Source organism: Pelodiscus sinensis, chromosome 15, assembly GCF_052426305.1.
Source record: "Pelodiscus sinensis isolate ZL-2025 chromosome 15, ASM5242630v1, whole genome shotgun sequence".
NCBI lineage: Eukaryota > Metazoa > Chordata > Testudines > Trionychidae > Pelodiscus > Pelodiscus sinensis.
In genome coordinates, this window is record NC_143066.1 from 38,453,388 (window position 1) to 38,468,465 (window position 15,078).

General features: G+C 45.4%; 1 protein-coding gene across 4 annotated transcripts in view; it reads left to right on the forward strand.

Annotated features, from left to right (window-relative positions):
• LMF1 (lipase maturation factor 1) overlaps positions 1-15,078 on the forward strand; it is a 441,609-nt gene that overhangs the window by 374,512 nt on the left and 52,019 nt on the right. For all 4 annotated transcript variants that reach the window (XM_075899803.2, XM_075899802.2, XM_014569758.4 and 1 more), the window contains 2 exons: positions 7,660-7,843; positions 13,249-13,402. In XM_075899803.2, coding sequence (XP_075755918.2) covers positions 7,660-7,843; positions 13,249-13,402 — 338 coding nt within the window. The remainder of the gene's footprint in view (positions 1-7,659; positions 7,844-13,248; positions 13,403-15,078) is intronic.

Genomic DNA, 15,078 nt, shown 5'->3' on the forward strand with positions numbered 1-15,078 from the left:
ATGGGCCTTGAAAACAGAACTTCTCACCCCCAAAATAATCCATCTCCAGGCGAGTTGAGATGTTGGCAGGGCAGTGTGAAAGAAACTTCAAAGAGAATACATTCAGTATCACTAGATGTTAGAGAAGAAACAGGTGACCCAGGAGCAGATGGGGTAAACAGAACTGCTTTGTCGCCCACGTGTGTTTACTCGGACATTCAACACAACGTCCAAATGGCAACAACCTGGTGCCAATCACACCCTTTTATCTATTTTAGTATGTTAATTCACACGTCTATCACTACTTTTCCTAAAACCTTATTTAGTAATGTTAACTCCCATAAAATAAATATTAATAAGCAAATAATTAATACAGTGATACCCGCCCCTAATTACTATTTACATAATTTCTAATTAAATCAACAGTTTCCTATGCTACAAACTAACAGGTTAAAGAGATTACAAGGAATTTGACCCTAAACATGTTATGCATAGCCAATGAGGATAAGCAAGAGACATAGCAAAATAGAGCAACTCCATACTTATCTGGTTTCCTAAGCTACAAGAACAAAGAGAGAGAACATGTTTATACATCAGAAAGGATAATACTGGTTTTGACCGGACCCTTAATCTATCTTCCCAAACTACAAAACAAACGGAAAAAAACATGTTTAAAGAGTAATGCTATGGCTGTTCCCCGAACCACTCATGTAGTCATTTCAGATCTATTAATTTTTACATACCCCAACACTAGATACTTCCATATCCAGCCCACCTAATTAGCCTCATTAATACGAGTCCTACAATTGACAGGTATTTCTTCAGCTGTTATATATCTCTCTTGATTTCTGTTATTTCACTCCAATTCACCTGAGGAAGTGGGTTTTACCCACAAAAGCTCATGATTCTATATATTTTGGTTAGTCTCTATGGTGTCACAGGACTCCTCATTGTTTTTATAGCTACTCCCATTTTTAGAGTTGTGGTGGTGATGTGATGCAACCTCGGTCTACCAGGCTCTCGAAAGCATGCTTTGGCCACTGTGCAAATCATGCTGTAAAATAGCACGTAAATAATTCACAGGAAGATCGAGCATGGCTGCATGAATAGAGAAGTGTGCTTAAAAGTAACAGTACCAATCAAAGGTTTACTTTTCAGCCAGCTAGAGGGTGTGGGAAAATTCTCGTGAGCTGATTTCAAGTCTGGTAAATCAAGTGACTTTAGTACATTGGAGGGCATTATTTTTCAACACGTGAGTCATGAAGTCAACATTATAACCTTTGTTTTTTTACAGGTAAGATGCTGGGGCTGAGTTTTTGGTTTTGTTTGGGGGTTTTTGGTTCAAGACTCAGCTAGTTAATACAGTACCAATCAAAGGTTTACTTTTCAGCCATCTAGAGGGTGTGGGAAAATTCTCGTGAGCTGATTTCAAGTCTGGTAAATCAAGTGACTTTAGTACATTGGAGGGCATTATTTTTCAACACGTGAGTCATGAAGTCAACATTATAACCTTTGTTTTTTTACAGGTAAGATGCTGGGGCTGAGTTTTTGGTTTTGTTTGGGGGTTTTTGGTTCAAGACTCAGCTAGTTAATACAGTACCAATCAAAGGTTTACTTTTCAGCCATCTAGAGGGTGTGGGAAAATTCTCGTGAGCTGATTTCAAGTCTGGTAAATCAAGTGACTTTAGTACATTGGAGGGCATTATTTTTCAACACGTGAGTCATGAAGTCAACATTATAACCTTTGTTTTTTACGGGTAAGATGCTGGGGCTGAGTTTTTGGTTTTGTTTGGGGGTTTTTGGTTCAAGACTCAGCTAGTTAATTAGCATAAAAAGGGTAAATCCTAAGGAGCATGACTAACGGGACAAGAATCCAAATCCGTCTCAACACTCAAACAGTTTTAAATATGCATCATCTGCTCTTTTTTGAGTGGAGTCCTATAAAGTGTGTGATGCCGACATGCTAAATCATTTATAATGTTTCCAGTTTTGATGAACTGGCTGGGCGTTTCAGCCAGGCAATCAGTCCCATGAAAACCCAGATGTGTCTTAATGGCAACTGTGCTGTGATTGGCTCCATTTATCATGTTGTTATGCTGGCATTGGAGCAACATTGTAGTGTCAACTCTTGTGTCTGGTGTGAGATTGTGTCAGCAAGGCTGGGTTGGCAGGGTGTAACTCTTGTGCAGGAGCATGGAACAATTACATATGTTTACTGCTCTAGGCTGAGAAACACGTGTTTTGTGTAGGAGAGGGAAGCAATGCACTGAACGGCATCTTCCAATGGGGTTAGAGTCTGGATTGCGTTGTAGTGTCCTTTAAGGTAAACGGGCCAAATCTCCAGCTGAGGTAAACATGCATAGCATTGTTGACTTCAGTGCAACATCACATGCAGGCTGAATGTTTGGCCCTCTTAACCCTTTTTCTTTTATGGCGAGGAGTGATGGGTAATGAGAATGCCCATTTGGATGGTCTTGAGGCAAATACATGGGCATTGCCAGAGTGGATCAGAGCCAATGTCCATCTACGCCAGCATCAAGCATTTACTATGGGATATACTTGGTATGGAAGTATGGTATGCCCTTCAGGGGTGTTTCCCCTACCCGCACAGCTCTAGAGGCAACCGCCTCAAAGAACTACAACCTCTGGTAAGTAGCCTCTTTTTCTTCTTGCGGTGACTACCAGCGTTCCCTCTACGCTACTCACAGCTCACAACTTCCCAGTGATTAATCAATCCCACCCAGTCAGAGACTCAGGGCTCCGAGCTGCATGGAACAAACTGACTGGGTAGGGCTGATTAATCACCTGTGAAGCTATACTGCTGGGCATCTTAGAGGGAACACTGATGGTCACCGCAAGAAGAAAAAGAGGCTTCGTAGCAGAGGTTGTAGTTCTTTGAGGCGGTTGCTTCTCGAGCTGTGTGCAAAGCTTGGACTGTTGCCGGGGAAGTGGCTGTATGAGCTTTTCTAGATTTGAATTTAATAAATCGTGAGGAATGGGTTGAGATTTTCAAGCGGAAGGCAGCTTGGGTGAAAGTGATCATGAAATCATGGAGTTCGTGATTCTAAGGAATGATAGCAAGAGAACAGCAAAATAAAGACAGTGGATTTCAGGAGGGCAGATTTTGGTAAGCTCAGAGAGGTGGTAGGTAAGGTCTATGGGAAGGAAGATTAAGAGGAAACACCATTCAAGACAGTTGACAGTTTTTCAGAGGGACATTATTAAGGGCCCAAGAGCAAACTATTCCACTCCATAGGAAAGATAGAAGGTATGACAAGAGACCACCTGGATTTAACCAAGAGATCTTAAATGATGTCAAAATGAAAAAGTGGCAACTAGGTCAAATTACAAAGGATGAATATAAGCAAATAACTGAGGTATGTAGGGGTAAGCTTAGAAAGGCAAAGCCACAAAAAGTTCAATCTAACTAGAGATATGAAAGGTAACAAGAAAACACTCTACCCGGCTACGTCTAGACTAGCACGATTTTCCAGAAATGCTTTTAACAGAAAAGTTTTCCGTTAAAAGCATTTTCGGAAAAAAGCGTCCGTGGCCAATCTAGATGTGCTTTTCCGCAAAAAAGCCCCGATTGCCATTTTCGCGATCGGGGCTTTTTTTGCGGAAAACAAATCTCAGCTGTCTACACTGGCCCTTTTGCCCAAAAGTTTTGCGCAAAAGGGACTTTTGCCCGAACGGGAGCAGCATAGTATTTCCGCAAAAAGCACTGATTTCTTACAGGAGGAAGTCAGGGCTTTTGCGGAAATTCAAGCGGCCAGTGTAGACAGCTGGCAAGTTTTTCCGGAAAAGCGGCTGATTTTCCGGAAAAACTGGCCAGTCTAGACACAGCCCCCATGTATTAGAAGCCAGAGAAAGACTAACAGTAGGGTAGGCCCATTGCTCAGTGAAGAGGCAGAAATAACGAAAAAATGGAAATGGCAGAGGTGCTTAACGATGTCTTTGTTTTGATTTTCACCAAGAAGGCTTGGTGGTGCCTGGATGCCTAACATAGTGAATGCCAGTGGAAATGAGGTGGGTTTAGAAGTTAAAATAGGAAAAGAACAAGTTAAGAATTGCTTAGAGAAGTTAGATATGTTCAAGTCACCAGAGCCTGATGAAATGCATCTTAGAATACTCAAGGAGCTGATAGAGGAGGTATCTGAGCCATTAGCTATCATCTTTGAAAAGTCAAGGAAGTCAGGAGAGATTCCAGAAGACTGGAAAAGGACAAATCTAGTGCCCATATATAAAATGGGAAATAGGAACAACCCAGGAAACTTCAGACCAGTCAGTTTAACTTCTGTGCCAGGAAAGATAATGGAGCAGGTAATTAAGGAATTCATCTGCCAACATCTGGAAGATAATAAGGTGACAGGGAACAGCCAGCATGGATTTGTAAACAACAAAGCATGTTAAACCAATCTGATAGATTTCTTTGATAGGATATCAAGCCTTGTGGATAAGGGGGATGTGGTGGACGTTGTATACCTAGTTAGTAAAGCATTTGTTAGGTCTCGCATGCCCTTCTTATCAATAAACCAGGGAAATATAACCTAGATAGGGCTACTATAAGATGGGCGCACAACTGGCTGGATAACCGTTCTCAGAGAGTAGTTATTAACGGTTCACAGTCATGCTAGAAGGGCGTAACAAGTGGGGTTCTGCAGGTGTCTGTTTTGGGATCGGTTCTGTTCCATGTCTTTGCTAATATCTAACTAATTGATAATGAGAATATGATTATTAAGTTTGCAGATGAAACCAAGCTGGGAGGGGTTGCAAGTGCTTTGGAGGATAGAGTCAAAATTCAAAATGACCTGGACAAACTGGAGAAATGGTCTGAGGTAAATAGGATGAAGTTTAATAAGGAGAAATGCAAAGTGCTCCACTTAGGAAGGAACAGTCAGTTTCTCACATATAATGGGAAGCAACTGTGTAGGAAGGAGTACAGCAAAAAGGGATCTTGGGGTCATAGTGGACCACAGGCTAAATATGAGTGAACAGTGTGAAATTGTTGTAAAAAAAAGCACACATGAGTCTGGGCTGCATTAACAGGAGTGTTGTGAGCAAGACACGAGAAGTCATTCTTCAGCTCTACTCTTTGCTGATTAGGCCTCAATTGGAGTATTGTGTCCAGTTCTGGACACCACATTTCAAGAAAGATGTGGAGAAATTGGAGAAGGTCCAGAGAAGAGCAACAAAAATTATCAAAGGTCTAGCAAACATGAGCTATGAGGGAAGAGGAGGAGGGAGAGAAATTGTTCTTCTTGACCTTTGATGATAGGACAAGAAGCAATGGGCTTAACTTGCAGCAAGGGGGAGGTTTAAGTTGGACATTAGGAAAAAATTCCTGTCAGGGTGGTGAAACATTGGAATAAATTGCCTAGGGTGGTTATGGACTCTCCATCACTGGAGATATTCAAGAGCAGGTTAGACCAGCATCTGTCAGTGACAGTTTAGATTGGGGTGGCCAACCAGTTAGAGACGAAGAGCCAAAATAGCTGTGGATAGAGTGCAAAGAGCCACGTATTTTATATATACATAGAGAGAGAGAGAAAGAGAGAGAGAACACAAAATGCAGTGATAAAAATAACATTACAAGATATTTCAGACAAAAACCAATAACAAAAATCTCTAGTCACTTAAAAAATTCATGGCCAGTCCATAGATCTTCAGAGAACTTGACAAGGAACGAACATCAAATTAAAAAAACACCAACCCTTTAAAAATACAGTAATATTCTCACACTAACTATAAGCATCCCCACCATGTATTTTAAATGTAAAATGACTGTCCTATGATGTCCTGTGAGTTTTTTAAAATTAAACTGAACTGAGAAGTAAATCAGCACAATTTCAAGTGCCTGTTTCACTCCAGCTTGTTGGTCTCTGGTATGGCTTCCTCATTTTTTTTTAATTATGAAGATTTTGGCTTTTTTATCATTCTAAAAATTCAGGTCTGTCCCAGACTGCCAATATGAGAGGTTCAAAAACAATAAGGGAGAGACTCAGATCTCAGAATAATTGCTTCAGCCTGGCAAACAATTGCCTTTGAATTTTCTTTAAAGAAACAGTGTAAACCAGGTACATGCTGATTCTTTTTTTGCCCTAGAATTTAACTATGACGTCTGTGTTGGCTGCCTTATTCTGCATCCATGAAGACTTTGAGTTGAAGGTGCTTCAGCCCTCCCTCCCCCCGCCCCCTCCCTCTCTAACCCATTGCCTTCCCCCTGCCCCAGAGCCAGGCACCCCCGGCCACCCGCTCTAACCCATTGCCTTCCCCCTCCCCCAGAGCCAGGCACCCCCGGCCACCCGCTCTAACCCATTGCCTTCCCCCTCCCCCAGAGCCAGGCACCCCCGGCCACCCGCTCTAACCCATTGCCTTCCCCCTCCCCCAGAGCCAGGCACCCCCGGCCACCCGCTCTAACCCATTGCCTTCCCCCTCCCCCAGAGCCAGGCACCCCCAGCCGCCCGCTCTAACCCAATGCACCCACCCCTCCACCAGAGCCAGGCACTTCTAACCTCCCTGCTCTAACTCAATGCACCTCCCCTCCCCCAGAGCCAGGCAATCCTCCCCCTTCTCCCCTCCCCCCCCCCCCACACTCTAACCTAATGCTTGGGTCTCACCAGAGCCACCGCCACCACCACCACGCACTTCTCCCTCCAGGCACTGGGGCACGTGTGCAGAGCAGCCGGCTGTGAGCAGTCCGAGTGCACGGCTTAGAACCAGCAAGAGCCACATTTCTTTGAGCAAAGAGCCGGGGGTTGGCCACCCCTGGTCTAGATGGTGCTGGGTTCTGCCGTGAGGGCAGGGGACTGGACTCGATGACCTCTCGAGGTCCCTTCCAGTCCTAGTGTCCTATGATTCCATGATGAGTATCCCTTTGTGTCACCAGACATTGAGTGCCCAAGGCATTGGACAGAATTGCCATCCACAGCCGCCTCAGTTCCGCCTCCATGACGGCAGCAGGAGGAAATTCAGCCATTTCTTTCCTGTCTGATGTGCCAGACTTCTAGCTAACTCTTTTTTATAACACTCCCCCTGCCTCACACACACACACACACACACACACAGTGGTTTAGCGTAGCTGTAGGATTGCAACTATCAGGCAGTGACAATGTGTATTAGGGTCCCCTGTTAAAATCAGATATGAACGGTCCCCCAAAGCCAGGAAGTAGTGCAAGGGAAACCCCCTCAGCAGCACAGAAGGTACAGGGCGCGAATGTTTATCGATATTTGTCAAGTAATTTTAAAAAATTGATTTGCTCAATGTTTCCATGAGCTGGAGCAGCTGGAAGCCCCTTTGACGCAGGGCTGTCTGGCCCTATTTTTGAGATCCACCCACATCAGAAGTGAAATGATATTTGAGAGTTGAGGTTGTCACCTAAGGATGGCCACTGGCCACACAGGTTTCTCTGCAGGTTGGCAGGGCCTGTTCACACTCCCAGATGGTTTGTTACAGCCGTACACTTCCAAACCAGTCAGCTGTAATCACCACGCTACCAAACCTTGTTTCCAGGGAACAAACCGTTGTGCAGAGAGAGTTTCCTTTCCTCCTATAGACAAATGCTGTTGTAGTAAGGCTGGGGCCCTGTTGCTCAGAAACCTAACCAGACGACATGTTTCCCAGTCATTTCCCTACCTGTACTCGCAACTGCCCGGTGCTTTCATTCTTTCCTACTCTAGGTGGTCTTAATTATCAGTGGGAACCTGAGCTTCCTCAACTGGTTAACGATCGTGCCTAGCGTTGCCTGTTTTGATGACCGCTGTGTGGGATTCCTGTTCAGCTCCAAAGAGGGACGTGTGAAGGACCAAGTGTTGAAGATACAAGCCGAACAGGCAGCAGGACAGAGGCTTCCTTTGAGATACGGTAGGCGTCCAGTTTCAACTTTTCCTAACCCTCAGTGTGCAAGAGCGAGGACCAAGAGAGGTCCTAGCATCCAGTGACCTTGCGGAGACACGCAGCCCCTTCTACAGACGCGTGTGTAGGAAAAACAAGCCCATTTATAGATCCGTAGCCAGGAGCCATCAAGTTTCTGAGATACCCTGAAGGGCCCTCCCTTAGCATGTCTCCGAACTTATCCACCTGGTGCACTTAGCACTGGTCCTCCAAGCTCAGCCGCTGGCCTGCTGGTGACTTTGGGTGAGCATCTTTGTTCATGGCAGATGGCACCCGCTCCATTGACTTGAGGGGTATTTGAAGGCAGCGGTTTTCAAGCTTTTTTTTTTTTCTCATAACCCAGTTGAAGAAAATTGTTGATGCCGCGACCCAACAGAATGTGACTAGCGTGCGGGCCCCGGAGTGGGGCTGAGGAGAAGAGCTTTGGGCTGTAGGAGGGGGCTTTGGCTTTGGCGGGGGGGTCACAACAAAGACAGGCAGGGCTGACCTTGAGTGGACCCCAGTCAGCAGTGCAGTGGGGGCACTAAGGCAGCTTCCTGCCTCTCCTGGCACCACAGACCAGGCTGCGCTCCAGAAGCAGCCGGCAGCAGGCTCCCGGCCAATGGGAGTGCGGAGCTAGTGCTCAGGGCAGGGGCAGTGCACGGAGCCCTGTGCATTCTGCCCTCCACCTAGGAGCCACACCTGCTTCCGACTACTTCTGGCTCAGTCTGTGATGCCTGGATAGGCAGGAAGCTGCCTTAGCCCCTCCCACTGGTCACCTGATCCCCCTGCAGCAATGAGACTCAGGGCCCAACGTCCCACCCACCCAGTCCTGGGTCGTGCCCCGTTGTTTGAAAACCGCTGCTTTAAGGTACTATTCAGCATGAGGAAAGGATTCAGAGGTATTAAAATTAAGCCACAGATACGTTGAAAACTTGGCTCCACTGAGGTCAAGGACAAAACTCTCGTTGATTGCAAGGGGACTGGAGTTTCACCAGTATTTTTTAACATTTAAACATGAAAAACGTGTTTTACATGGATCACACTTTCCAATTTCCAGCATTTGCCACTGACACTATAAACGTAATAGAGAGGGAAGGGCAAAAAAAGTCACTCTTATAAATGCATAATTTTTAAGGAGTGGTGCTCTTAGATTTTAAGAACACTAGCTTTGTTTGAGCATCAAGAACTTGGCTGTCAAATTGCCCTGGGCATATAGTTTGGCCAACAGGTCTAGCATGAAAATGTAAATAGAAGAAGTTTTGTTAACCTGAAAAAAAAAAACCAACGAAGCATGAGGCTAAGGTACACTGCTAAGATTAAAAAAAAAATACAATAATATCCCCAACGAGAACTGACAGCATAGCAAGCAGGGGGATTTCTTTACAGGGGCTGGGTAACAGATGTAAAGCTCTTTCTAGTATTTGTATAAGTGACATGTAAGCAACACATTGCACATAGTATCAACATCAGTTGCAGATGCTCATTTTTAAATATACCAACCGTCCATCAGAAAGACAAAAGAATGTTTACAAGATAAAACGTTCTTTTGAAGCAAGTCCGATCCCCTTCCCTCCCCCAATTAAGCTGTTTGTTAAACTGAAGTGTTTGGTTTCAGTCCTGCTAGAAAATGCAATGACATTTTACTATGTATTTATTTTAAATATTTTACTAGAAATCTCTTTAGCAGCAGTGTTTGAAATCCAAAGAGCTTTCCAGCAGGGCTGGTGACTGCAGTGATCGAAGTGGCACGAGAGATCTCATGTGGAGTTGGGATTTTCGGTCACTCTGAGTAAACCTGTTTCTGGTTTGTTGGAGACAAGACGGAAAAGTGGTTGTTCAGTGTCCCAATCTTGGATCACATGGAGAATGAGAGAGATCCTCTTTTAACCCACCTTCCCAGCCTTTCCCCCGACACTCTCAGACAGGTTCCCACAGACCACAAGCGAAAGGTTACCTAGGGCATGCCTTCATGATAGATTGGATCGACCTCTCCTGTCAACTCCGATACTCCACCAAAACGAGAAGAGTAAGTGGAGTCGATGGGAGGGTGTCAGGTGCCGACTTAACACAGTGAAGATACCGCCATAAGCAGACATAATTAGGTCAACTTCAGATACATCTACTATATATTGGAGAGGAGTTTGTCTATTTGTCTGTTCAAGAACTCCTAAACGGTGAGAGACAGGACCACCAAATTCTGTACACAGCTTCCTCTCGCCGTAACTTAAAGCAACATAATTGTTTGGTTGTGTCAGGAAAACGGGATAAGCCTGGAATGGAATTGCATCTCAGAAAACCAAGCAAAAAAGAACCAATCATTGGGCAGGTGAAAGGGTTGGCAGGGGGTGCATTCCACCCCATCCAGGACGGCCCCATCCCCAAGTCTCCCACCCCCCAGGTGCCCTGTACGGACAGCCTGGATGGACTGAAGCTGCCCTCCCCCCCGCCCCGATTTGTATGAGGACATTGTTGGCTGTTCCCCTTTGTTAGGGAACAAGGGGAAAGTGCACAGTTTGCTCCTTTCCTCACTGTGGCTGGGGAGTGCAGGGGGCAGATGAACTGCACACTTTGCTCTCGCTCCCTGGCTGGGACAGGTAAGAGAAGAGCAAGCAGTCCTGGTACAAATTTCGGAGCAGGGGGAGGGACCTGCAGCCTCCTTCCCCTCCCCCCATGCACATAGAGTCCCCTGCCAAAGGTTCTCCACACACACACACACACACACACACACACACACACACACACCCCCCAAACCTGACTCCTACATTCTCAGCCCCCTACCCTGAACCCCTCCTTAAGGACCCGAGCAATGCCAGGGAAACATGCTAGTGATCCATGTAGCTGAAGTTGCGTAACTTAGGTTGATGGCCTGTAGTCGTCTGGACGATCCTCCAGTCAGAAGACCCCTCCCATACTTGCTACAAGCCTGGGTCTCAGACCCGGCTTCAATCCATCCCGTTCCAGAAAGCACCTAGGCACATGCTGGATAATACTGGATTGCTGAATCGTAGCCTGGGACAGGAGTGCCATGAAGCAGAAGTTCTAGAGGACTGTGAATCCTAAGAGTCAGAAGAACAGAGCGTGGCCCTTTGGCTCATGCAAAGATTAATGGGGCTTGTCCCATGGGGCCAGATTCCTAAGGCACCAACGCTGGTTGATATCAATGGGACTTAGGTGCCTAAATACCTTTTAGGAGCTGCTGCTTGCTATCTGTGCATCGGATCCAAGTCCCACTAAAGTCAGTAGCAGATCCTGCACCTCTTCCTCCAGTTTGGCTCCTTTCGGGTGCCATTCTTCCCATGAGTTCTTCTGTCACTGCCTGGAAAGGTCAGATAGGTGCACCTTGCAGACTCTGGTTATGGTGCACAGTTCTGTGGGTGTCCAGGGTGCAGCTGATCAGGGAAGAGCCAGCCCTCACTCACCCCTTTAATGTCAGAGGAGTCTGAGGAGTCGAGAGATGCAGAATCAAGCCCCAGCTTAGCACTCAGACAAAAGGGTGACCCCAGAGAGGCACCGAGACTGGCAGTAAAACTTTGCACTTTGGTGTTCGTCTCTGATTTTTTTTTCCTTTGCAGGCTAGAAGCCTCGGGCCAGTCGAAAGACAAACAAACCTCCCCAGGCGACTTCTGTATTGCTTTGCTGCATCACAGAGGCAACCCTGCTGCGATGCCGGGGACTGGGTTAGATAACCCACCCTGAGCGCCCTTCCGACTCAAGTGATTCTCCAAAAATATTCCCAGACTAAACAATTATTCATACTATGTGAGAGGTTTAAATAAACATCCCGCTCCAGCAGAGATAAGAGGAAAGCTGCGTGCATTTGCTTTGAGTCTTCTCCTTCTCCACATTAAATTGAAAACAATCATCAGCACACAAAAAAACCATCAGAAGCCTTTGCTGCTTTGCCCGATTGTAATAACTTTAGATTCTCTGTAGCCTGAAATGCTGCATTTTATCCCGTATCGCACCAGTCTGGTTTGCAGAGTTCTTCATGCAAGCCATATCCCAAAGCACTCCACAGTGTCAAATAATGCAGCTCTGAAGTTGAAATAATAGCCAAAGGGGAGGGACACGTATAGACGCATTAGCCAGGAAAAAGATGAGAAGCAAAGGAAGTTTTTGTGTCAGAGGCAGGAAGACGCAGAAAAGCCAATTCCAGGGCTAAGAGCGGCAGAGAACACATGTTTCTAGCACCAGCGGTGAAGGAGGACAAAGAAAAGGCTGGTGTTAGGAACGTGTCGGGGAACAGAGAAGGTTTAAGATCAGCAGGAGAGCGTCCATGGAAAACAAGACGGGCAATTTTGAACAATGTCTAAATGCCATCGGTGGGTTTTTCCAACGCTAAGCTGTAATTGCTCTGACATTGCAGACATTTTTCTTTTTAGCCCCTTCTCAGAGTATTTAGAGAAAGGCAGATCTTTGGAGAGATACAACATGGCTTACTGGCACGGGTTTGTTTGAGCATGAGTAAGAATTCACCCACTTGAGCTTGAAAGGGAGCTGACACCTGCTGGTAGCAGCCCTCTGAGGGTACGTCTAAACTACATGCCTCCGTTGACGGAGGCATGTAGATTTGTGTATTCGAAAAAGGGAAATAAAGCCGCGATTAAAATAATCGGGGCTTCATTTAAATTTAAATGGCTGCCCCGCTCTGCAGACAAACAGCTGATCAGCTGTTTGTCGGCTGATCGGGGCAGTCTGGACGCGCCGCGCTCACAAGGAAGCCTTTCTTGATCAGCGCAGGTAAACCTGATTTCACGAGGCATACCTGCACCGATCAAGAAAGGCTTCCTTGTGAGCGTGGCACGTCCAGACTGCCCCGATTAGCCAATAAACAGCTGATCAGCTGTTTGTCTGCAGAGCGGGGCAGCCATTTAAATTTAAATGAAGCTGCGATTATTTTAATCGTGGCTTCATTTCCCTTTGCCGATCTGTCTAATCTACATGCCTCCGTCGACGGAGGCATGTAGTCTAGACACACCCTGAAATTGCCTGGCAGGGGACAGGAAAGGTTTGGGGGAGGGAGTAGGATCTAAACTGACAATGAGGAACTTCAGATAGGGGGCACCTACACTGCGGGGCTTAACTCGAAATCAGCTACGCCTCTTGAGCTACGTCAGTGGCGTTGCTTATTTCGAAATAGGGAGCGTCTACGCAGCACACATTTAGAAACAGAGCCCTCTTCCTCTGACTTCCCTTATTCCTCGTACAACAAGGGTCACAGGAATGGGAGTAAGAAGTCCTCCAGCTTGACAGTATTTTGACACTATTGCGAAATAACTGCCTGCTGTGTAGACGCGGACTAAGTTATTTCGGGATAGCGCTAGTCATTTTGAAATAGTGTTGTACTGACAGTGAAGTCACTTCCTTCCTGGCTCTGTTTGTGTCCTCACCAGGCTGCTACGTCCGCAAAGTGGTGAATGTCTCCTTTGGACTCCTGATCGCCTACCTGAGTATTCCCGTCATTCTCAACCTGCTTAATTCCAGACAAGTCATGAACACCTCCTTCAACCCGCTCAGGATAGTAAACACATACGGCGCTTTTGGAAGGTACTAATCATTTGTCTTGTCCCAGAGCTAGCCTAGTCTAGTCTAGTCTAGTCTAGTCTATCAACATGAGGAAACAGACAGACAGTCTTTGGGCACGTCTAGACTACATTCTAATTTCGAAAGGTTATGCAAATTCCCACAGAATTTGCATATCCGCGGGAATGTGCATATCTTCTTCCAATCGCTTTTTCGAAAGCATATCTTTTGAAAGTGGAAGTAGTCTGGACACGGTTTTTTTCAGGAAAAAAATCCTTTTTCGAAAAACCACATAAACCTTTTTTTAGAAGTGTTTTTGTTTGTTTTTTTTCTTCGAAAAAGGGGCTTTTTCCTGAAAAAAATGCATCCAGACTACTTTCACTTTCGAAAGACCCACTTTCGAAAAAGCAATCGCAAGAAGATAGGCAAATTCTTCTGGAATTTGCATATCCTCTTTCAGAATTAGAACGTAGTTTAGATGTGCCCTTTGTGTCTTATCACTTTTTTAAATCCTTCTGAAAGTTGATAGGTTCGGAGTGGCTGTTGTTTGGGGATGAGAAAAAAGAGAGTTCTTGAAAGAGCGATCAGAAAAACCTTCCCGACCACATTATCATTTATTTGACGATACCTTCATTTTTTAAATCTATAACTGTTCTTAAGAGGAAAACTATCTGGGGTATTAAAACATGATCCTATATCCAGAGAAGGTGAGGTTTCATACGGATCATATTCAGGGTGACTTTTTTTTTTCCTCCCTCTTGCGATCATGTTCATTCCTTGAGTTGGGAAGCTCTCCTCCACAAACCGGCCTTGCCTCTCTGCTCTGGGAGGAGAAAAGTCAGCCCTGAAAAGGAGCCTGCTGCGTGATACCATCTGCAGGGTTCGGCATTAGGTTGTTTGGTTGCAGATGTCCACTCAGACTAAATACTTGTTGCTGCATTCAACCACATTGAACCTGTTCTGCTATCTAACACTGGGAGGAGCAGAGTCTAACCCAGTGTTTCTTAAACTTTTTAAGACCAAGGAACACCAAACAATAATAAAACAATAATATTTTTTTTATGAGGAACACCAAGGATTCTTTGTTGGGGGGGGGAGGTCAATAGGGGGGAAAAAATAAAAGGTCGCCTGCCCCTTTAAGGGTGATAGAAATGTAGCCGTGTTAGTCTGGTGTAGCTGGAACTAAAAACAGGACTATGTAGCACTTTAAAGACTAACAAGATGGTTTATTACGGGATGAGCTTTCGTGGGCCAGACCCACTTCCTCAGATCAAATAGTGGAAGAAAATTGTCACAACCATATATACCAAAGAATACAATTAAAAAAAATGAACACATATGAAAAGGACAAATCAAATTTCAGAACAGAAGGGGGATGGGGGGAGGAAGGTAAATGTCTGTGAGCTAATGATATTAGAGGTGATAATTGGGGAAGCTATCTTTGTAATGGGTAAGATAATTAATGTCTTTGTTTAAACCTAAGTGTAAAGTGTCGAATTTAAGCATGAATGACAGTTCAGAGGATTCTCTTTCAAGTATGGTCTGAAAAGGTCTTTGAAGCAGGATGCAGGTAATCAAGTCGTTGAGACAATGTCCTTTCTGGTTGAAATGGCAAGAAACTGCCCCTGGCAGGCCAGCCCCTATTTTCCACCCCTTCCTTCTCCCCTTGCTCTGTCTCATCTGTTCAGATCACCAGGCCT